Genomic DNA, 25178 nt, shown 5'->3' with positions numbered 1-25178 from the left:
GATGCACCAGACCTCAATTTCGAGTCTCATAGCAAAGGGTCTGAATACTAAATAATGTGTTTGACATTTTTTACACATTTGCAAACATTTCTAAAAACCTTTTTCGCTTTGCCACTTTTGGGTATTGTGTGTAGAGGAAAACATTTCATTGAAATAATTTTAGAATAAGGCTGTAACGTAACAAAATGTGGAAAAAGTATTTTGAATGCACATCCACGTATAATTACATGTTTAATTAATTTAACTGTTATTTAAATAGGCAAGTCAGTTATTAAGAACACATTCTTATTTACAATGATAGCCTACCCCGGCCAAACCCTAACCCGGACAACGCTATGGGACACCCAATCACAGCCGGTGGTGACACAGCCTGGAATCGAACCAGGGTCTGTAGTGATGCCTCTAGCACTGAGATGCTGTGCCTTAGACTGCTGCACCACTCTGGAGCCCCATATGGAAGAGACTATATGGCTAAATTCATGCAAAAAAATGTATCTTATCTTCTCCTGTGTGTTTGATAGTGGCTGGGTGCAGTAATAACCACAAAGACAGGGTATGACTCATGTGTGGCCCAAAAACAAGAAACTGTCTTTGAAGTGGGACCGGTTTGTCCAGTTGAAGCGGATTTGTGTAACGTTAAGGAAACCATGGACATGTCTACTGTATGTGGTGCTCTTGTCACTCTTCGATAGTTATAACCAGTGGAAGGCAAGATTCTGAAACCAGGTGCTGTTCCGAGCGTGAATGTGAAGCCTGCAACCTCTATTTTCTACTGACCTACCAGTACATCATGAGTTTCAGCAGTGATGGAGATGAACCGGGTAAATTCAATGTGGATTTACATCACTATATCGATATTGGATTAGCTGATATTGGATTAGCTGACTCTCCTTCGGCTGGTGAAACTGCCTCTCCCTCTGAAGGCCAACCCTGGGCTCTTCTTTAACTTTGGTAGCTAACTTAGATGTCTATCGGTAAGTCTCTGCTCTACCTACTTTATATCTGCTGGTAGGGTTGCCATGTCGGCAGTTTTCCTGTCAAATTGGGCTACTTTGTCACCGGCGACATCATTTTCAATGTATTGGTCGCTGGCAGCAGGTTTTTGGGCTACTCCACTGTGACCTGTGACCTGCTGACTATCAGGTAGTGAGGCAGGCTGTTGGTGAGTGAGTGAGTGAGTGAGTGAGTGAGTGAGTGAGTGAGTGAGTGAGTGAGTGAGTGAGTGGGGTCGGAGGAGTGTTTGTTGAGAAAGCGCTGCATCAGGCAGTTGAGTCCACTATTAGTCATGTGAGTGAAAGGAGACAGAGGAGACAGAGCAGCAGGCACGCATGTTGTGAAAACTTGTATCAATTGTAGATGGGCTATTTAGATTGTCATTATGGAGACACCTTTTTTTCTTTCCAAACCTTTTTCCATGACACATATTTATTTATTTATTTTTTTAACCTTTATTTTACTAGGCAAGTCAGTTAAGAACAAATTCTTATTTTCAATGACGGCCTAGGAACAGTGGGTTAACTGCCTGTTCTGGGGCAGAACGACAGATTTTGTACCTTGTCAGCTCGGGGATTTGAACTTGCAACCTTTCGGTTGCTCTAACCACTAGGCTACACTGCCGGAACTAATGCGCATAACAACTTACTGGTGAAAACGGAAACATGGCTTTGGGCGCACTAGAGCACATTAGATACATTTGACTGGAGGTGGTTTAAACTCCATTTTAATGTCGACATTGCATTTTGTAAAACTGTATCAAGCTGAGTGTTTTACGCATGCTCAGTTTTTGGGTATCGAAGGATGTGCAAGTGGACATTTTGAAATGGAAGTTATGGAACTCCATCTAGTGCTTCTGTTATGGGAAAAGTCCTTAATGAAACTGCCAGTAAATGTGGAGAATGATACATTTGCATGTGTTGGCCATCAAGTAGCCTATTAATTTATCTGCAATTGTAGCCTACCATTTGATACAATAAATATGTTAAACTACTGTCACCAGTACTTGAAAACGTGAATCAAACAGTAAATACATACTGTACATATGGTGTGCTACAGTAGAACGACAACACGATATACAGACACTATAATGATAATGTAAAAAGGCACCTACTTTGATAGGAACGCACACATGACCAAAGTTATTATTAGTAAGGAAAAAACAACAGTGAAGGCAATGCAGGCACCAGCCGTAAAATGTTCCAGGAGGAAAACGTGTGCAAATGTCTGCGTACTTGATCTGGGGAAACACTGGGTAAGTGTTTGGGCTCTCATCTAAGAGAGAAGTTTGCCCAGCTCAGTAAAGCTTCAAACATAAATTGTCCACAACATTGAAATGGGCTACTTCTATGTGAATTAATGAAGAGTTGTCACACACCTCGATTCAAACTCTTATAGACAATACAACTTGCTAGAAAATAATTTGAAATTGATACGTCTATAGCCTATAGATAATTAGCAGACAGCATGCCTTGGTTTGAGGGTAGCTCCAATTGATTGTCCTGTTCCGTAACAATCACATTTTGGAACAGTGAGTACATTCTGACATGAGGTGCATGAAAAACACACTGGGGCGACAGTTAGAGATATTTGGAACTCACTTGTAAAAAGGGTAATCCAAAGATTCGTACCTTTGCCTCGATTCGGTGGTCTTGTCCAGATCATCATGGTATTTGTAGGTCTTTATGATAGCCACATCAGCAGCTAATTATGTCATTTTGTTGGGGGTAAATACAGGTGACTATATTGATAAAAGTCACCTTGTCTGAGAGAGATTTACATGGTTGTAAAAATGTTACGCCAAGGTAAGCCTACACGAAATACAACCCTTATTTTAATTGTTTCTAATATACCCTATGAGAAAAATTAATGGTGGAAAAACGATTGGAACCATTTCCCTGTTTGACCACTAGGTTTTATGAGTTTTTTTACTTCTACTGTGGTACTCTCTATAGTTATGCACATGCGCAAAATGTATTTATTTACTATTATAAATTGTGTTTGAGCCCTTGATGCTGATTGGCTGAAAGCCGTGGTATATCAGACTGTATAACACGAGTATGACAAAAAAGTTTTACTATTTTATTACATTGGTAACCAGTTTTATAATAGCAATAAGGCACCTCGGGGGTTGTGGTATATGGCCAATATACCCCGGCTAACGACTATATCCAGGCATTCTTGCGGCATATTCAAATGTCTTTATTACATCACACCTTGCAATAATTATTATTTTGTTGAAAAACTAATTTACGTTACAAGTTACGTCACTATTCTTTCTGAATTGACTCTATATAACATTATGAAAAAGGGTTTATTGGATGAATGTGGCAAATATCTTGCTGCAAAAAAATAAATGTAGTTTTCAGGTCTTTTGGATGGGTTTGAGTTGTCATTGGGATATAATTATTAGCTAGACCTGGCAGCCCTGTTTGCTGGCGGCTTTGTTGTTGTGTTCTGTAGGTTCCTGCCTGTGCTAGACTAGTTGTTCTCTGGCTTACTACTTAGCTATGTCGACCGTGGTGGGTGGCTAGCTAGGCTAGTTAGCTGGCTAGGCTCGCTAGCAGGCTAAAATAGCTAACTTTAGCTGGTTGGCTTGCTTGCTGGCTAAGATAACAACATATACCGGTAACATTATTTGATAATTGGTTAGAAGTCGTTATGTATTTCCAAAACGTTGGATTACTTTAATGTAGCTGTAAGCTAGGTGTTGATATCAACTGGCTGACTCACGCAGTGCTAAGGTAACGTTAACAGGTTGGTAAGGCTAAAGTTAGCAGGCTAGTAGGGCTAACATTAGCAGGCTAGTTAGCTCAGCAGCGGTGCATGGATAAAATCACTGGGGATAAAAAGCATATTCCAACCTATGGGTTATGAGAATTGTGTTGTTTGCTGTATAACCTGTTCGTTTAAATGCGTTGCCACAGTGATATATAGGCCTACGGTCGAGACAGTAAGAAGACACAGTGGCAGAATAAATTCAACACTTTGTTTCTTCACAAAACCTGAGAGCAACATATGTCTGTTGAAGTTTACAAAGCATATTGCATGTAACAAACAGTTAAAGTTAATGTTTCTGACATTTCTGGTCTACTGAACAACCATTGATTTACATCTACGAGCGGGGAATTACTGCAATTCGAAAAGAAAACAGGAGATGCCTCCATTATTCCAGCACCATTTCAACTTCAACATTTCAACATCAAATCACCTATGCTTAGTCTAATCCAGTGACAACTAAAGATACTAAAAACCATTTAGTCCAATAAACGTAAGCTAAATATCACATTTGTGGGTGTGTGCGCGTGCGTGCGTGTGTGTGCACATGCAGGTACAAAAAACATGGCATCCTCTCATCTTGCCACCGGAGGAAAACGACACAAGATGCAACACATTTTTAGTAACTTATGTTTTGCTTTTGTTTGAATTGGTGTGAAGCCAAATCCAAACTGGCACCCCTTGACATGTTTTTTTTTGGTGTGCCAGGACCATTCATAGTTGAGCTCAATCCGTTGATTGGCTATATATATATTTAAATTTTTTCATCAAGGGAGCCCAAATGCTTGCTGGCTTCCCTTGCAGTCAATGCTACTGGTGTCAACAATGTCATACTGTTTTTAACCAGACAAAATCTGACAGATGGGCTACACATACTGAGACAGAGGGGCGCTGTTTCGCTCGCTCTGAATCTTTCTCTGTTGAAGTATATTCAGCCTCTTGCGAATTGAAGAAATAATATGAAACGCAGAGACGAAAGATTACAATTTTTTAAAAATGTTTTATTGGTCATGAGTACACATCACTGAATGAGCTAGTAACCTTGCAAGCTGATTTGTAACAATAAATTGTAAGTTGGCTGAAAATGTAAATGAAACCAGTAGACTTCGGAATTCTGAATAATAGAAAAGTGAGGTCTAACTTTGCATTGGGACTTTTGATGTGTATACTAAATCCATATGTTACATTTCGTTATGTTTATGCTACCTACACTTTAATTTAGAGTTATTTATGCAACTTTAGTTTTGATAAACCTGAGGCGATATGTTTTGATTTCTAATACATTCTAAGGCTGCATGATGCGACTTGATGTGACTGAAAAAAAGTTACATGAAAGGCATGAACTCTGCTCTGCTTCTTGTGCAAACTGTACTCTCATTCCCAATTTGACAATCGCTTGATAATATTCTCATCTATCAGACTATTCGTAATTGAATCTGGTCTTTACATGAAGCCTACTAATATACACTGAGTGTACAAAACATTAGAGACAGGTTAAAGAAGGATTTTTAATATTCAGGTTAAAGAAGGATTTTTAGTATTCAGGTTAAAGAAGGATTTTTAATCCGTCAGACAAGTGTGACATGGATTGTGGACAGCTGAAGTCAGAGGTTTACATACACTTAGGTTGGAGTCAATAAAACTTGTTTTTCAACCACTCCACAATTTTCTTGTTTTACCAAACGATAGTTTTGGCAAGTCGGTTAGGACATCAACTTTGTGTATGACACAAGTAATTTTTCCAACAATTGTTTACAGACAGATTTTTTCACTTATAATTCACTGTATCACAATTACAGTGGGTCAGAAGTTTACATACACTAAGTTGACTGTGCCTTTAAACAGATAGAATATTCTGGAAAAGTATGTCATGGCTTTAGAAGCTTCTGATAGGCAAATTGACATCATTTGAGTCAATTGGAGGTGTACCTGTGGATGTATCTCAAGGCCTACCTTCAATCTCAGTGCCTCTTTGCTTAACATCATAGGAAAATCAAAAGAAATCAGCCAAGACCTCAGAAAAATAATTGTAGACCTCCACAAATCTGGTTCTGTCACGACTCCTACCGAAAGTGGCTCCTCTTCCTGTTCGGGCGGAGCTCGGCGGTCATCGTCACCGGTCTACTAGCTGCCGCCGATCCCTTTTCCCTTTTCTGTTGGTTTTGTCTTATTGGTTTCACCTGTTTCTTGTTTAAGTTTTTAGTTGGGCTATTTAAGCCGGTAAGGTCTGCCTGCTCTTTGTGCGGGCTTATTTTTCCCCTGTGTTTATGTGTGGTGGTGTGTTTCGTTTGGGGTTTTTCTCCGGACTAGTTAGGTCTGTCGTGGATGTGCGTCCGGTATTTGGCGTGCACGATTTTCCCTGTGTGCCAAAATAAAAGCACTATTCTGTACCTTCTGACTTCGCACCGACTACGCCTGAGTGTGTCACAGGTTCATTTTGGGAACAATTTCCAAACGCCTGAAGGTACCACGTTCATCTGTACAAACAAAAGTACGCAAGTATAAAAACCATGGGACCACACAGCCGTCATACCGCTCAGGAGAGAAACGCGTTCTGTCTCCTAGAGGTGAAAGTACTTTGGTGCAAAAGGTGCTAAGGAAACAGGTACAAAAGTATCTATATCCACAGTAAAACAAGTCCTATATCGACATAACCTGAAAAGCCACACAGCAAGGAAGAAGCCACTGCTCCAAAACCGGCATAAAAAAAAACAGACTACGGTTTGCAACTGCACATGGGGACAAAGATCGTACTTTTTGCAGAAATGCTCCTCTGGTCTGATGAAACAAAAATATAACTGTTTGGCCATAATGACCAGCGTTATGCTTGGAGGAAAAAGGTTGAGCCTTGCAAGCCCAAGAACACCATCCCAACCGTGAAGTACGGTGGTGGCAGCATCATGTTGTGGGGGTGCTTTGCTGCAGGAGGGACTGGTGCAGCTCACAAAATAGATGGCATATTGGGGCAGGAAAATTATGTGGATATATTGAAACAAGATCGCAAGACATCAGTCAGGAAGTTAAAGCTTGGTCGCAAATGGGTCTTCCAAATGGACAATGATACTTCCAAAGTTGTGGCAAAATGGCTTAAGGACAACGAAGTCAAGTTATTGGAGTTGTCACGTTCGTCGTATGAGTGAGACCAAGGCGCAGCGTGAATAGAGTTCCACATATTTTTAATGAACTGAAACTCAAAACAACAAACAACCAAACGAAACGTGAAGCTACTAGTGTGCACATAGGCACCTAACTGTAGACAAGATCCCACACTGGAAAGTGGGAAAAAGGGCAGCCTAAATATGATCCCCAATACAAAACCTAGAATACCCACCCTAGTCACACCCTGACCGAACCAAAATATATAGAAAACAGAGATATCTAAGGTCAGGGCGTGAAAGGAGTTGCCATCACAAAGCCCTTACCTCAATCCAATAGAAAATTCCAACATTTCACATTCTTAAAATGATGTGGGGATCCTAACTGACCTAAAACAGGGAATTTTTTTACTGGGATTAAAGGTCCGGAATTGTGAAAAACTGAGTTTAAATGTATTTGGCTAAGATGTATGTAAACTTCCAACTTCAACTGTATGTGTGCCATTCAGAGGGATAGACCAAAGGTTTAAGTGCCTTTGAACAGGCTATCGTATGGTAGTAGGTGCCAAGCACACTGGTTTGAGTGTGTCAACAGTTTCCCATGTGTGTAAAGAATGGTCCACCACCCAAAGGACATCCAGCCAACTTAACACAACTGTGGGAAGCATTGGCGTCAACATGGGCCAGCAACCCTGTGGAACGCTGTCGACACATTGTAGTCCATGCCCAGACAAATTGAGGCTGTTCTGAGGGCAAAAGGGGGTGAAACTCAATATTAGGAATGTTTTCCTAATGGTTGTACACTCAGCGATATTACAGCATCTCTGCTGTAAAACACAATTACAGTATTAAACTTTCAACCCTCTATTTAGGGTTATTCATAGAACCTCCTGTAAAGGGAGAACCATTGCAGAACCTCATTATCCTCTCAAGGTTCTTCCTGGAACCCTCTAGTTTTGCTTTAGAGCAGAGATGCTGTAATCTACCGAGAACCTTTTTATCTTTGAAGCGTTCTTCCTAGAACCCCAAGTAACAGTTCTACCAAGAACCCTTTTGTCTTTGAAGGGTTCTTCCTAGAACTGTCCATGAATGGTTCCACCAGCCATATTAGTCTTTCGAATTCAACTCTTTATGAAAATACATGTATCATAAGGCCTTTCTTTGAGGGCCTAGTTATAACCTAACACAGTGGTGTTAGAAAACTCCTGGTTTACAGGCCACATCAAGCCTGCAAGTCACATTATGCTGGCTTGCAAAGTGATGTGTAATTCCTATTGAAATCCAGCCAGAGTGAGGAAATCCAACAATTGGAATTTTTAATCACACACAAACTGCATTCAGAATGACTGCCTGGGTAGAGAAGATTGAGTAATGGGACTACCTAAATAATCTAAACTGGAACAACCATCTCGGTAACGAGTGCAATAAATCCAACTACTAAAAGATTGGATTAATATAAAATAAAAAAGTATGTTATTTATCTTTGTGTAGTGTAATATTAATCAATCAATGTACATGCAAAAACATATATTGAAACAAACAATTCAGAAAATCAACTTGCAATAGAGCATGTTGGGAAACATGATAATGATGGGTGAGGTTCTGAGTGTTTTACTAAACACAGAGTAAATAATACACAATCATACCCTCAATTCTGGTTATTAACACTGGGGATATTTTACACCACTTAGTGTTATGTTAGTTAAACTCCCGAATGAACACTAGAAATGTTAAATCTATATTAGGTCAAACTGGCCAATTTGCTGTGTACCATACAATACACTTCTGGTTCACTCATACTCCCTTCTATTTTCCTACTTTGCTCAATAAAATCACAGAAAATACTAATTTGAAAAACAGAAATCAGGGCAAAGAAATCAACGATGTCAGTATTGTATATGTAAAATGATTAAGGGTAAACCCGATACATGCATAAATATTCCGATATAGGTACACACCTATCTTTATAAATGTTTATCAGATTACTCGTACTTCTAATGTTAACGTTTAAACACTGAGGAAAAAAACTAATGCTAAGGAACTATTTAAAAGAAAAAAAAACGTTATTTAGATTCATAAAGGTTCTATGTAAAACCCTTCTTGCCTTCCAAATAATCCTTCTTTCTTTCCAAAGAATCATCAAAGAACCCTTCATTCCAAAAACGGTTCATAGGATGAAAAAGGTTCTATGAAGAACTCTTTGCCATACAAAGAACCCTTGTCTTCCAAAAGAGGTTCTTCGGGTGAAAACGGATCTTCGTAGATTACTATCACACTGCAAAGAACCCCCTTTTTGTTGTGTGTAGCCTGTACCAGCTGGCAAAGATGCACCTATTTGTATGCGCTAATCATAGCCTACTGGTAAATTAATTAGCACATAGGATACAATTTAAACAATTTAAATATGATTTATGATTGATTGGCTGTCATGATTGTTTCTGTTTTTTGTTGAGATGGCATGAAAGCAGTATTGATTCAATCAATGTCCCTATTTCAACATCAAAAGGACAGAATGTTGAACACGTTTTTTTTTTACCCACGAGCTCAGGGGACTTCCTCGTTACCCATTTAATAGATTTTTCTGTAGGTTTTTAAGAATGCATATAATGCCGTAGGCTACAATTAATACGTTGATTTAATTATGTTGTAAAGCGGTTACAAACACACTGCAACGTCTTGAGTGGTTATAAACGTTGTGGGCTATGTTAATAAGCACTATGACATTTGTAATTATTCATAGTATACATGCACCATCGGAAGTCTTATCGTCATCCAAAGGCTATGCAACTCAGTTGTAGAACCATTTAAATGGTTGGACCGATAATCCCTCAACAATCACATTATGAAAATGAACAATGAGTCTGAAAGAATGTTGTGTTTAATTCCATAAGGGAGGATGCAGAAAAAGGCGCGCTTCCCGGGCTGTTCTAATAAATAGGTCTCTAGGCTATATAGGCTAACATCATTAAACGAGTGAGTACTAGAATGTATTGGCGATGCAACATTATGCTATAGCTTTTCCACTATAGGCGAAGTTCATCAAACACTAATCATGAGTGGGCCAAAATGATTCAGTAGAATCGGGAATCGGCGTATTCAATGTATTAAGCAAAAGTATTTGGGCCCTCCTATGCCTAAATGGTCCTCACGAATGTTTAACGGCATACACATTTAACATGGTAACAATTGTAACCGGTGCCCTTCAGTGTAATCGCCTGTATCATCATGGAAAGACTCTCAAAATCAGAGCAGTAGCCATGGGGAGAAACGGTTTTCCTCTTATGGTGTTAAATGGCTCTATAATTAGAGATGTAGGGAAAGGGCCCAAAGAGGTGTTAGAATTCAAATGAAGTGGGCCTAAGCCGGTTAAAATACGATAATAATAGCAATATTAATAACTTAATTCTAAATAACTTTGTAGCATAAATCATATTTTATTTTATTACAAATCTTAAACCATCACCTAAATATGTTTGGGTGAGAGAGAAACAATCTAAACCATGTAGACCACGAGTTGTGGACTAAAGACCCAGCCAGTGCATGAAATGTGTGTGACCACATATCAATATATCAAAGTTAGCTTACTTTTGTCACTTGTACCATCAATACAACGCTTGAGGAATGAGACCACGTGATATAGCGGGGCGGTCGAACTAGCCTGCAAGCCATTTTGGGAACAGTGTCAGTTTCTACTGCTATCAAGTGCCGCTCTATGCATAGCCTACTGCTTCATAGGGGTCGAGCACGGAGCAAACCGATAACCTATTTGGACCGGCACTGTTCAGAATCTGTGTAAAGTTTCTGACTCTCCGCGCGTTGATCTTTTTCTATTTGTTGAGAATTTCGCCACTGCCATTGAACAGCATTTGTAGCTCGTTCCAAGATGGCCGCTTGGGTTGCATTCATTTTTTTCTGATCGACTGTTAACTTTCATTGTCCATCACATACGGGATATAACCCGTTAGGTATGTATTTACAGAACTTTTAGTTTTAACTTGCAAAAATACAAGTTTATATTAAATGTTATAGCATTGCAAATGCAAGACCACAGCAGGCTATCGGATTAATAGTGAACATCGGCAGTGGACCACACGGGCATATGGACACTCAAAGCACACACGATTGTAGAACGTTATATTATTTCAATGGTTATGTTTGTGTTCTTTCTGGAGCGCGTAACTTACAAAATTGAAACATGGTCGCAGATCTGTTCATAGCAGCCAATGTTAACATATCTGCAGAGAAGCATCCACATTCGTATGTATTCTACCAAGCTGATTTCAAACAGTTGTCCTCAACAGGCTCATTAGGCTGTTGTTTTCATGAAAGTGGTATCAAATATGATTTGTCGTTGTAGCAAAATTGCCACGTTTGTTTCCAATATAGATACGTTTATTCTGTCTTTCATTGAAAATAAATGCGCTTCGTTGTAGATAAGTAATTACGTTGACAGGATTTCGCTGTTGTGAAGTTTTAGGCTATTGCGAATATACTACTTTGTTTAGGCAGTAAATAGTTAATAGGCTGGCTATAGCCTATTACATGTATTTAATTCCGTTATGTTGAATAGAGATGGCTTTCTCACACACTGATTTTATGTCTTATCGCAAGAATAGACCTAGACTATGTTTTGTTATGTTATTCAGTCACTTGAAAAGTGTTGAAAAGTTTAAAAATGTATGGTTTATTGCCGTGGATCATTTGATGGTAAATAGATTTGATGAAATGACCTCATGGGATCATTTACAATGCTGTTAACATAATTACCAATGCGATGGGTACCATTCAAGATTGTTCAGATCAATGCAATGTTTGTCTTTCTCTGATCAATAATGAGTAGGCTACTAGAGATCCATTCTCGACCGTTTGCGCGATTGATGTGTGGTCCTCGACGTTCACTAGGCGATGTCAATATAATTTTCAAATGTATCTTCGTCGCAGTATGGTTTAATGCAATTTAGCATGGCCTACACAAGATCAAGAGATTGTCTCGATCACCAATTGGCCAAATGTTGTCTCAAAATTCAGAGCACCACTCGAATCTCATTTGAAATCAAGATAAATGCCTTAGACTACTGGGGTGTTGCTCATCATCTAGTTCTGAAATAATAGTCAGCTAATTATATTTGTTTGGATTAGGACCTGATCATGTTTTTATACTCATTCGGCTGTGGACATTGGAATATAGACCGGCTCGAGGCTACTATTATTAGGCCTGGCCATATAAACTATGTAAACACAATCAATAATGTAGGCCTATTCTTGTGATGACATTATAGTTTGACACAATAGGCTGAGGCAAAAACTCACATGTAGGCCAAAAACATATAAATAACAAAATGTTTCACATTTTATTAAATCTTTAAATTATACCTATTTCTCCCCACCCACAATTACATTTACATTTAAGTCATTTAGCAGACGCTCTTATCCAGAGCGACTTACAAATTGGTGAATTCACCTTCTGACATCACAATAAGGTCAGTCGCGTTTCTTGTTGGTCAACTTTCATAAATGCGTTAAAAACAGACTATAATTTTCTGCTATGTGAAATGTTCTGCACTAGATCAGTCATGTCTATAGGCCTAACAATGGGATTGACCCATAATAATATTTGAAAATCGACACATTCGAGAAAGAAAGTTAACTTTTGCGTAATTTGGGGCTTGGTGGATTATTTCTTTCGTTTATGGCTACAATTTCGTTGTTGCAATGATAACCTCTCATCAGACAATGGGATGGGTAGTTCAACAGCACAGGACCAGCATTGCTTTAAACGTTTTCACATCACAGTGAACTAAGTAGCTATTGTCTTGAGGCGCGTGATTGTGGGTACATTCGGAGATTACGTGCCTAATGTGAGCTCCCCGTTTATTGACAGGTTTGACGGGTCAGAGATTTGTCCAACTAAATGTTCAAATATTTTAGGAATTAACTTATTTTAGAGTTGATGATAAGAGGGCTGAGCCATTGCGCGCTGTTTAGTTAACACACATAGCTGAGTAGAATGAAACGTGCGATTTTAAAATAATAATCACAATGTTCGAGTGTGCTGCATATTCTGTCGAGTCTACTCTGTTGCACAACCATTCGACATCGCTGTATCCACCGCATTGATCCATTGACATTTGTGATGAATAGGCTAGTTTTTGTTTAAATAAATCAACTTTATTGATTAACAGCTGCCCATGGTAGATGCTACAGCCAATGAGGTCATTACAATAGCCTACATTTCGTACATACGTATGTAAGCCTATGATTTAACAATTATGATTGGTAAGTCCAACATTTAATTTGACAAATAGACTACAGTGAGTTATTGTCTTGGAACGCATGATGTGCACATATGGAGATGCATAATGCGCGCTCCCAGTTTCTCGACGGGTAGGAATGTATACATTTAACTCAATTTTCCAACACAAGTTGTGCGCTCGTCAGATACGCTATGGTGTGCTTCTTTTAGAATGGCCATGCATAAGAGGGATGAAAGAGCTTATTACGTGCGTCTTGTATCAGGTCAAGCTTGCGGTTTGTAGGCATAGCCGGTACTTCACACTTCACTGTTTGCGTCTGCATGCAGTCGCAGGACACACTTTACTTACAGTCTTATACAGCCCATAATGATAACGCGCCACATTGACGTCGCATGATCGCATAATACTGAAAATAATCGAAAGTCCTTCTCTCGGGCAATTAGGTGATTATCAATGCAATGTAAACTATAGGCCCAGACTTTGAAATGTATCCTACATAGGGTACCTACGAAGATATTGATAATAAACATATTGATCCATTATAAAATGAGCACAAGATATTAACATTTAGTTGGAAACGTTCCTCTAAACCGGGCGCGGGATTGCACGCTTAGTCTACACTTTAAAAAATGTGGGTAATTGGGGTTCTATCCAGAACCTATTTTTCTATGACTGTAGGTTATACTCCGAATTTAGGCTGCATAATGTATGCCAATAATAGGGCAAATAATGGTTGTTTACTGTGTTTAATTCAATTAAATATATTGCCACTTTGCGTTATAGACCTAGCAATGTTTTTAATGAATTGAGCTTTGGAAAAAGTTGATCATCATTCATCGGCCAAATCGCCCTATAACAAATAAACTCGCACACATTCCGGACTTGAAAAAGTAGCCGTATGCATGTGCTGTCAGTTTGCAATTTTTTTTAACCTCGCATCGAAATCAACATTTCTGTGACGTGCTTCTGGAATTGTTAGGCTATTCTAGATAAATCAAACGCTTGGCTTGAAGTGAAGACTTCTAAAAATCGAAATGGAAGCTGGAAACAAAATTCATGGTAGCAATTACAAAAGGGTAAATTGTTATTGGGCTACATAAAATTCTATAATAAATAGGACTACGAGATAAATATTGGTTTAACCTATTTAAAGTCACCAAAATAATCTCCAGGTTCGTTTTTCGCAGGGTAGACATTAAAACGGTAACATAAATGCTTTACATTCTCAAGGCACATCGCCGCCCGTTTGTGTTCTGAACAGATTGCGAAACTACGCTGTATCCATTAATTAATTTGTTTATCCTTTCTTATAGGATTTTACAATTTTAGGACAATGCACAGAACAACAAAAATCAAGATTACTGAGCTGAATCCACATTTGATGTGTGTCTTGTGTGGTGGATATTTTATCGACGCAACCACCATTGTGGAGTGTTTACACTCATGTAAGTTGTCGTCAGTTGGATTTCATTCAAAATACCACACAATGCAAGTTGCTGTCTATGCCCACAGTTTTGACTGATTCGTTTGGCTTAAAGTATGCAGTGTTGTCAAATTGTTTTGATTATTTTGTCTTTTCAGTCTGTAAAATGTGCATTGTTTGTTATCTGGAGACCAGCAAATTATGTCCAATTTGTGATGTCCAGATTCACAAAACGAAACCCCTTTTGAATATTAGGTGAGTAGCTTATATATGTCATTTTGTGAGGCAATAAATTAAAGTTCTATAATGTTTTTTAACTCAAATATGAGTGTGGAGACTTGAAGCTCAATAAATCGAAACCACATTACAATATTGACATCTCTTTTCCAAGTAAACCCTGGCTCAGAAATGAATCATACAATTTGCTGAAATAATTTAAAAAAATATTATATTTCAGGTCTGACAAGACCCTTCAAGACATTGTTTACAGGTTGGTACCTGGGCTTTTCAAAGGTCAGTACATTTTCCCGTTCATCCCCTCTAGTTGGTTTGTAAAAACATCAAGTGCATCATAATACACAATTATTTATTATTTTGCTTGCAGATGAAATGAAACGAAGGAGGGATTTCTATGTTGCACATCCTTCTCTTGATGGTAAACAAGTTGAATCAATGGCGAAGCACCTCAAGCATATCATTGCAAAAATGTTCATGTGGCTTTATCATTAGAAAGAGGAGGATTGGCACACTTGAATACTAGGTTGTTTTCTTATTTTGTAGCTGGAAATGGATCAAATGAAGAGCGAGGGGAGGTGGCAGATGAAGAGAAGAGAATAATAGCCGACGATGAGATTATAAGCCTGTCCATCGAATTTTTTCATCAGAGCAAGTAAGGCTGCTTTCAAACCAGCAAAAAGTATGCTTAAAAAATGCAGCCAACCCCCATGCTTGTCAATTATTTCTTTTCTCTTTTTTCCAATTGTAAATGTTGCTTTTCTCTTAGGCTGGGAAAGGAGGATGGTGAAGTCAAGGATATGAAGACAGAGGTGGTTGTTTTAACCCTAAGAAAATCATATTGGTGTCTTTTAAATACAGGGTCAATCCAGATGGCTGTAAAGTAATGCAGTGTTTATCATGTCTCAACTCAACTTACCTTTTTTTTGTCTGAAGATGATTGACAAGCGATACTTGCAATGTCCAGCAGCCATGACCATAATGCATCTGAGGAAATTCCTTCGAAGTAAAATGGATATTCCATGCACCTATCAGGTGACTACGGATATTTAATCAATGATTATTAATGTAATTATTTGAAATTCAGTGAACAATGAACCTATCTGAAATGTTGTGCGGTTGTATTAGACATTGTGTAGATTTGTTAAACTTAGAATCGACTTTGTTTCTTTAAACAAATTAAAGTGTACAACTGATTGATTATGGTTAGATTTTTACTAGTTTCACACTGTTTATATAAATGATTAATCACACGTAATCTTTTCTCTCAAAATGTGTTGTTCACAGATAGAAGTTATGTATGAAGATGAACCATTGACGGATTACTACACATTAATGGACATTGCACACATCTACACTTGGAGAAGGGTAAGCATTTACCCTTGCACTTCAACACATGAAATGTCAGTTTTTCTAATAAGACCTTGATATGCTGTGTTGTTTTCCTTATTTATATGTGGAAAGTATACGGATGTGAAGTGGTGCATCCATTCGTGAATTCGATTCTCTACCAAGCAATATGTTCACATGTATTTTGGAGAGCTTTCACATTTATTTAAAAAAATCTCTCTATTGCGTGTTTAAAGCTCATGTCATTCTTAAAATACAGAGGAGGCTCATCTGAGAATACTGTTATAAGTCACAGAAAGGTCCCCTGTACACATAAACTTAAGAAAATCTGCACTTGTTTTAGAATGGTCCCTTGCCATTGAAATACCGGGTACGAACAGGCTGCAAGAAGATGAAGATGAGCAGCCCAAGAAACGGTGCCAAAACCACACAACATGCTGGAGGAGTATGCTATGACTCTGGGACTGGGGGTGACAAGCATCTGAACAATGACCCCGAAGCTCCCTCCACCTCTTCCTCCTCTCTGCCCAGTCCGAGCCACAGAATTGTCCACTCATCATCATCATCGCTTACCCACTTCCCCCACCTCTCCAGCACCTCAACAAACGGTATCTTAACAAAAGCGGTTCCAAATCAACTTTCCCGGACATTCACGCCAACATAGACTGGAGATACTTTTATTATTGTTTCAAACATTTGCCGTTTTTATATAATCCTATGTGGACAATATATTTGTTCGTTTGTCTAAGAAAGACTGTGGAAAGACTTATTGAATTTGCTCAATGGCATCTGCAGATCAGATTTGAAATGGCTAGCCCAGTAATGTGCCATGTGGTTTGGAATGTGAAAAAATATCACGTTTACTTCAAACCTGGACATTCCAATGATCCCTATAACTGAATTGCCAAATACTGTCGTTGATTGAAATGGAAATGTGGTTTTGGCTTCGTCAACTTCATTTGTCAACACACAACAATAGTTGACAAAAATAGTTGACTATTGCCCTCTGCATACATGTAATGGGGAATTTAATAAACACAACCTGATTGTTTTGGCTTTAAGTGTGCAATCTGCAGTAGGTACTGCTGTTAAATGGTCACTTCAATTAACGATATACACTATACAAAAGTATGTTGACACCCGTTCAAATGAGTGGATTCGGCTATTTCAGCCACACCCATTGTATAAAATTGACTACACAGCCATGCAATCTCCATAGACAAACATTGGCCGTAGAATGGCCTCACTGAAGAGCTCAGTGACATTCAACGTGGCACCGTCATAGGATGCCACCTTTCCAACAAGTCAGGTCGTCAAATTTCTTCCCTGCTAGTGCTTTCTCTGTCAACTGTAAGTGCTGTTATTATGAAGTGGAAATGTCTAGGAGCAACAACGGCTCAGCTGTGAAGTGGTAGGCCACAGAAGGTCATCGAATGGGACCACTGAAGCACGTAGCGTGTAAAAAAAATCGAATGTCCTCGGTTGCAATACTCACTCCCGAGTTCCAAACGGCCTCTGAAAGCAACGTCAGTACAATAACTGTTTGTTGGGAGCTTCATGAAATGGGTTTTAATGGCCGAGCAGTCGCACACAAGCCTAAGATCACCATGCTCAATCCCAAGCGTCGGCTGGAGTGGTGTAAAACTCGCCGCCATTGGACTCTGAAGCAGTGGAAACGTGTTCTCAGGAGTGATTAGTGAAGCTTCACCATCTGGCAGTCCGACAGATGAATCTGGGTTTGGCAGATGCCAGGAGAACTCTACCTGCCCCATTGCCATCTGTAAAGTTTGGTGGAGGAAGAATAATGGTCTGGGGCTGTTTTTCATGGTTCGGGCTAGGCTCCTTAGTTCCTCTGAAGGTAAATCTTAACGCTACAGCATACAATGACAGGCTAGACGTTTCTGTGCTTCCGACTTTGTTTTAGCATGGCCCTACTGTTTCAGCATGGCAATGCCCCCGTGCACAAAGTGAGGTCCATACAGAAATTGTTTGTCGAGATCGGTGTGGAAGAACTTGACTGGCCTGCACAGAGCCCTGACCTCAACTCCATCAAACACCTTTGGGGATGAATTGGAATGCTGACTGTGAGCCAGGCCTAATCGCCCAACATCAGTGCCCGACCTCTCTAATGCTCTTGTGGCTGAATGGAAGCAAGTCCCTGCAGCAATCTAGTGGAATGCCTTCCCAGAAGAGTGGAGGCTGTTATAGCAGCAAAAGGGGACCAACTCCGTATTAATGCCCATGATTTTGGAATGAGATGTCCAACGACCAGGTGTCTACATACTTTTGGTCATGTAGTGTATATATAGTGTATATATGTAGTGTATATATAGGCTACCCAATACCCGATTTTTGAATATTTAACGGGATAGTGTGAGATTTTGGCAATTTAGCCCTTTTCTACTTATCCAGAGTCAGATGAATTCATGGATACCATTTTTATGTTTCTTTGTGCAGTTTGAAGGAAGTTGAAGCTAGTTTGCGAGCCTAACTAGCCTTAGTGCAATAACTGGAAGTCTAACGCTAGTTAGCAACTTCTTTCAAACTGTACGCAGAGACATAAAAATGGTATCCATGAATTCTGGGTAAGTAGAAAAAGGGCTTAATTGCTATTCCTTTAATCTTAGTAGGCCTACAACTGCTCCATCATGACCCAAAAAGTTGTGTCTTATACAGGCCTATGTCTAAAAATGATCATGTTGAGCTCATTCACTGTCAGTACTTTTGGAGCTCCATCTATGAATTCGAGAGTGGTTACGTATTCCTCCCCAACCCAATCCCTCAGTGCAGAAAAGGTATGGAGTTTGGCTTATTATAGCATTGCTTCAGTATAAAAAAACATACATGAAATGTGCACTCGTAGGCCTACATACAGTATTATTAGAATATATTCTTATTTTAGCTCAAGGCATTGCTGCAAATTTAAAAGTTGAAAGGCCTACAATATCAGTAAAGAGAGACGTAGGCTATTGATAGGACATTAATTCAATTGACATGGTTTAGAAATGCCTACAAAAAGTTATCTAAAACCAAATGAAGTTAAGCTAAATTAAGATAATGGATTAAAATAGGCTTAATTTTCTACAGACATCTCCACGTGTTCGGGAAAAACATGGCTGTTTCACAATTCACTGTTGCAAAAAAACACCTTCGAACATGAATGCAACTGCAAGTCCTTATAACATTTTAGACTAATGAATTAGAATGGTCAAAGATTAGCCTACATTTATTGTGCATTAATGAATTAGGCTAATTAATGAATTATGGGAGAAAAATTACTTCATAATGATCATGATTTGGATTGGGATTTTGAAAGCTCTAACAAGCTTAGTGACATGAATTGTCAAATGCAAAAACCGAAGGCCAGACTAGACTGCTTTGAGAGCTTTTGCACATTAATTCCTGCAATTACACATCATTTCACTTTGAAATAATGGCTGCATGAATAGGAGTGAGATGTCCCCCCCCCACACACACACACACTACTTCCCGCGGCTATGATTGGCGTAGTTCACATTGGCTATGATGCCTATTCATGCAGTCATTGTTTCAAAGTGAATTACCCAAAATTGACTGTTAAACTAGGCTATAGAATAGATAATAGTAGGCAACAATGCATCTAATAGCCTGTATACTTTGATATGTGTCCCATAGTGTGGCATCGTATTTATTTCATTCATTAACAAGCCGATGTGAATCAAGATTTCAACCCAACGCTCAAGCCTGGGTTTTTTTTTCAGTTAGGCCGTAGTGCATTTCAAGCTAAAAATATACCTCAAAGCTGACAAGGAGCTTTTAAAACATCTCAAACATCCCAGGGATACATTTGTAAACAGGTACAATCCAGATTAGAGCACCATTAAAACTGTGGATAGTGTATTTGCACATTATACACACATTTTAATTTGAAAACTATTCTTCACTGATGTTGAATATATTTTTGGAATAAGAGGTTAATGAATGATACTGCAACACTCAGTCTCATGAATAAGGTGTTACTGTTATGAAGAGAGGAAGGCTACACACCACTCTCTCACTCTCACATTTTACCTAGTTATTTTCAGATGATCTCATTTGGCTCTTTTGCCGCTTTGGCAACTGTGTTTTCTATCCTAGTTCGCTCCTCTCCCTTTAGGCTTCACAGACACTCCTCACCCCTTGGCTGCCACCCTTCTAATTTAGTGTGTCCTGCATGTACAACCCATGTGGTATTCCTGGTCTGTCAGCCTTTGGAACTGCCAATCTGCGGTCAAGAAAGCTGAGTTCATCTCAAACTATGCTGCCCTTCAGTCTCTTGACCTTTTAGCCGTGACGGAGACATGGGTCACCCCAGAGAATACTGCTACTCCAGCTGGTCTCGCTTAATCTGAGTATGTTTTCTCTTATAGTTTGTTAGCATCTGGTCGCCTCGGTGGTGGTAAAGGGCTACTCATTTCTCCTAAATGGAGATTTTCTCTTTTCTCCCTCTCACCTGTCCATCTCATTTGAATTCCATGCTGTCACCTTCAGTTGTCCACTCAAGCTTAACATTGTTGTCATCTATCGCCCACCAGGTGCCTTTTAGAGCAGGGTTTACCAAACACGGTCCTCGGGACCCCAAGGGGTGCACGTTTTGGTTTATGCCCTAGTACTACACAGCTGATTTAAATAATCAACTAATCATCAAGCATTGGTCATTTAAATCAGCTGTGTAGTGTAAGGGCATAAACCAAATTTTGGAAACGCTGCCTTAGAGAGTTCCTCAATGAGCTTGACACACTGATAAGCTAATTTCCTGTTGATGGCTCACCGATCTTTGTACTTGGCGACTTCAACCTTCTGACATCTGCCTTCGATTAATTTCTTTCCAACTCTCTCTTTCTCCTCATTGCCTCCTTTGACCTCATCCTTTCCCAGTCCCCTCCCACTCACAAGGAAGGCTCACGCTTGACCTCATCTTTACTGGAGGCTGTTCCTTTTCTGTTTCCCCGTCCTCCAACCCTAGCCACGCAGTTCCTACCCAGATTGTCAACTTCGCAATCTTTGCACTCTCTTTCCTGCTACTCTCTCATCCTATCATCTATCCCTTCTGCTAAATCCTTGTCCCTCCTGTCCCCTGATTATGCCTCTTCAACCCTACTCTCCTCCCTTTCCACATCCAATGACTTGCACAGAACAGGGCCGTGGGCAGCTGAGCGAAAATGAAGGAAAACTAAACTTCCTGGAGGACCTATCATCCTTCCACTCCCTCCTCTATAACCTTCCCTTTCTCTGTATCTGCTGCCAAACTACTTTCTATCACTACATTTCAAGTTTTTCTGCCTCTAACCCCAGGAAACTCTTTCCCACCTTCTCCTCCTTCTTAATCCTCCACCCCACCCCCTTCCTTGTCCCTCCTCCCTTTCTGCGGATGACTTTGTCAACCACTTTGAAAATAAGGTTGAAAACGTCCGCTCCTCATCCACTCAGCCTGTTGAGTCCACTTGTCCCACTCACACAGAACTACCCTACGCCTTGACCTCTTTCACCCCTCTCTCTCCAGATGAAATCATGCAACTAGTAAGGTCTGGCCGCCTGACAATCTGCCCGCTCGAACCCATCCCCTCCTCCCTTCTCCAGACCAACTCTGGAGTCCTTCTCACTTCCCTCATCAACTCATCCCTGACCCCTCTAACTCCAAAATGGACCGATTTGCTCCCCTACTCACGAAACCAACACTCCACTCCTCTGACGTCAAACACAACAGACCGGTATCCCTTTCCAAAACACTTGAGTGTGCTGTCTGACCAACTCTCTCACTATCTCTCTCAGAATGATCTTCTTGACCCTAACCAGTTAGGCTTGAAGATTGCTCATCTCTGTGTCATGTAGGCTCTCCGCACTGCCAAAGCTGACTCTCTCCTCTGTTCTCATCCAAATCCTCCGCTGCTTTTGACACTGTGAATTGCATTCTAAATTGAAGATCATGATTAGGTGATTATTGGAGTCAGGTGTGTTAGCTGGGGCTGGGTCAAAACTGTGACATCAATCAGGCCCTTGAGGACTTGAATTGCCCACCCGTGCTCTACAACATCTGTAGAGTACAACTCTACCTTACACAGGAAGCGCCACAGGTTCTAATCCAGGCACTTATCATCTCCTGTCTTGACTACTGCAACTCGCTGTTGGCTTGGCTCCCTGCCTGTGTCATCAAACACCAGCAATTTGTCCAGAACATTGCAGCCCGCCTGGTGTTCAGCTTTTCCAAGTTCTCCCATGTCAACTCCTCCGCACACTCCACTGGCTTCCAGTCAAAGCTTGCATCCACTACAAGACCATGGTACTTGCCTATGGAGCAGCAAGAGGATCTGCCTCTCCCTACCTTCAGGCTATGCTCAATCCCTATCCCCAGAGCAATCCGTTCTGCCACCTCTGGTCTCTTGGCAGCTACCACTCATCCCAGTCCAATCTCTTCTCTGTCCTGGCACCCCAATGGTAGAACCAGCTTCGCCTTCAAGCTAGGACAGAAGAGTCCCAGCCAAGACCCTAACACTGGGATAGAGTTTCACATTTCAGCAAGACAAATGGCCTAAAATGCAAGACCAAAGCTACACTGGAATGGCTTACCAAAAAGATGTTGAATGTCCCTGGGTTGCCTTGTCTAAATTAAGAAATTCCACCTAATTTTGAAATAGCAACCAAAGATTTTTATAACTAAAGCAAGATAGTTCATCTGGGTTGTTTACAGTTGGAGAAAATGAAGCATAGTGGGCAGTACAAAAAAGGTGGGCAAAGCCAAGTGTGAGATCCAATTGTATCATATATTTGCATATTTTCATTAGGGAACGCCTCCTCTGTGAAGTGCGCATGTGCACAAACTGAAGTCGACCTTGCACTCTTTCTAAACAACGCAATTTTGGGAAATTTTGGCCAAGCCTATAAAACGTAGTGCATTGTGTAACAGATTTTAGTTTTTGGAACAAACATTTATTGAGATCAGGTGTTTCGTCAATATTTTTTTGTTGCAGAATGTCGGTCTAGTTTCGCCGAGTTCCATCCTCTCCCACTACCCACGTCTTAACCTCCCCTCACTACCATATTTGATGGTGAGAAAACGTTCTAAAAAGATGCTTCAACTTTATACCACTGTCTGGGGTTCCCCTTATGTCTGTGTAGCAACTTTGATGAAAAATGCCCCCAGTTTATTCGACAAAATCATTGTCACCCCCCAAAAAAATGTTGTGACATGTAATATAGAAGCAATTTTATAAAGATTGACAACATTTGTATCTGTTCGACAGGGTTTTATTGCAACAAACGATGATGGAAACTGTGTTTTTCGAATAAATGATGATTGCCGAATACAGGTCCACTCTACATTTTAATTCTAACTGCCCACTGCTTGCAAAATAAAACATTTCAACTATAAAAATGTTTCTTTGCAGGCTCCTTGTCCTGACATTCCATAATGCCTGAATTGCCTCGCTTTGCTTTTCTGTTAGGCTTCACCATCCAATCATTTCAGATCTACAGGAGTGCAAGTTTCACCATGGCACTGAGGAGCCTAAGCATTCGATAGTGCATGCCCATGTGCGCTAGGTCCGTGGCGGTGCGTTACCACATGATAATTATTAGAATATGGCAAATATTAGTAAATTATTGTATTCTATCTATGGTGGCTTTCACATGCTGCCTGACACATGGTCATACAGATTATCGGCAATTTTATTAATGTGCAACCACTACATTTTTATTAGGCTCTGCGTTCTTCTATGATGATATCATGGAGGTCTGCAAACTATCGTTTAAGAGCTTGCCGCCACCTACTGTGCTGGAATGTACAATCAATCATGATCTGCCCAATTCTGTACCACCATGGTAATAAAACTCTAAACCCAAAAAATCTGAACTTCTACCACACCCTCCTCCAAAAAACCCTCCCCAACCCCATTAAACTTGATCTATATCATGCTGAAACACACCCTTAGGATTGTTCAACATGCCAACAACCATTTCAACAGTAACATCTGTTACCCCCAATATCTCTTTTGCCGTCTCCACAATAACCTTCAACCTGGCACTTCTGCTTTCCACAACCCGAGTCGTATTGATAACCTTACCAATAAAGGCTATGAAGTCAACTTTATTCATTATCAAATAGTCCTTTGACACAACATATTCATGAGCACAAGATTTGTGAACAGGCCTCGAAACCATGCCAGGACTATCAGAAGCACCAGCTCCATCAGTCCATGCTGTAGTTCTACCAATCTATTTTACGCCTCTGCATACGATACACCATGACTGATCCTATATCTCTTAGCCACTCTCTGTACCTGGCATCCACCAAATGCTGCACTGTGTTCTCCCCCACAATTACAACACTTAACCTTCACATTGCTTCCACATTCACCGTAATCATGTGCCCCTCCACACTTGGCACATCTTTTCTTTCCTTTACACTGAGCAGCTACATGTCCCTTTTAAAACACTGCAGAGCATATGGGACAAATTCTCTTAACATTGAAACTAAGGAATTCTATCTGTACTTTTCCCGGAAAGACGTTCTCAAACCTCAGCATCACTGATAAGCTTTCACTTCTTTGTCCTTCATTCCTACTGATGAAACCTTTTGGCCTCAATCACTCTGCCTCCCTTCACATTTTCTTTCTTTCTTTAATATCTAGTGGACATAGATATTGGGACCCCAGTGATGACTCCTCTCAATCTAGCATAAGCACCAGGGACCTGCCTTTTAATCTTCTTCCCATTTTCAGAATCTTCTCTTGCTGAGCCTGGCTACCACACAATATTATCAACCTACCATTTCCAATGAACCAAGCTAATATCACTTCAGCTACCTCTTTATCTACAGCCTTAGTTAGTCGGATAGGGTGTAAAGTGAGGCCCTGTGGTCTCATCAAACACTATCACCACTTTCCACTCCAACACATCATTACTCTTGCTTCCTACCATTTATGCTTTCTTTACTTTAGCCTTATCCTTCCACCACCGACCATTCCGATCCATCCTCCCGCTCCATACCATTACAACTGACACACATATTGTTCTCATTCCAGCACAGCAGTTGGT

At 40.1% G+C, this 25178-nt stretch overlaps 1 protein-coding gene across 3 annotated transcripts; it reads left to right on the top strand.

Moving 5' to 3' along the window:
- Positions 1–642: 642 nt before the first annotated feature.
- Positions 643–23615, top strand: LOC135518233 (polycomb complex protein BMI-1-B-like). 3 transcript variants are annotated; one of them, XM_064943246.1, is made up of 10 exons: positions 643–974; positions 14434–14565; positions 14702–14798; positions 15001–15056; positions 15148–15198; positions 15324–15432; positions 15547–15589; positions 15714–15812; positions 16065–16145; positions 16471–23615. In XM_064943246.1, the coding sequence occupies exons 1-10, from the start codon at positions 965–967 to the stop codon at positions 16789–16791; spliced, it is 999 nt and encodes a 332-aa protein (XP_064799318.1). In that variant the 5' UTR covers positions 643–964; the 3' UTR covers positions 16792–23615. The 3 variants fall into 3 exon arrangements, with proteins under 3 accessions (XP_064799318.1, XP_064799327.1, XP_064799336.1); XM_064943255.1 differs by lacking the exon at positions 643–974 and adding an exon at positions 10457–10831; XM_064943264.1 differs by lacking the exons at positions 643–974; positions 14702–14798 and having other exon boundaries at positions 14479–14565.
- Positions 23616–25178: the final 1563 nt, after the last annotated feature.

The sequence above is a fragment of the Oncorhynchus masou genome, chromosome 3 (assembly GCF_036934945.1).
Source record: "Oncorhynchus masou masou isolate Uvic2021 chromosome 3, UVic_Omas_1.1, whole genome shotgun sequence".
NCBI classification, from domain to species: domain Eukaryota; kingdom Metazoa; phylum Chordata; class Actinopteri; order Salmoniformes; family Salmonidae; genus Oncorhynchus; species Oncorhynchus masou.
Note: the sequence above shows the minus strand (reverse complement) of the source record. Positions and strands in the feature narration are given on the sequence as shown.

Bases quoted from the DNA above. Each gene is read 5' to 3' on its own strand.
- LOC135518233 (XM_064943246.1), top strand. The intron at 14,566-14,701 runs GTAAGTTGTCGT...TTGTCTTTTCAG, and splicing joins TGTGGAGTGTTTACACTCAT to TCTGTAAAATGTGCATTGTT. The intron at 15,199-15,323 runs GTAAACAAGTTG...CTTATTTTGTAG, and splicing joins TGCACATCCTTCTCTTGATG to CTGGAAATGGATCAAATGAA.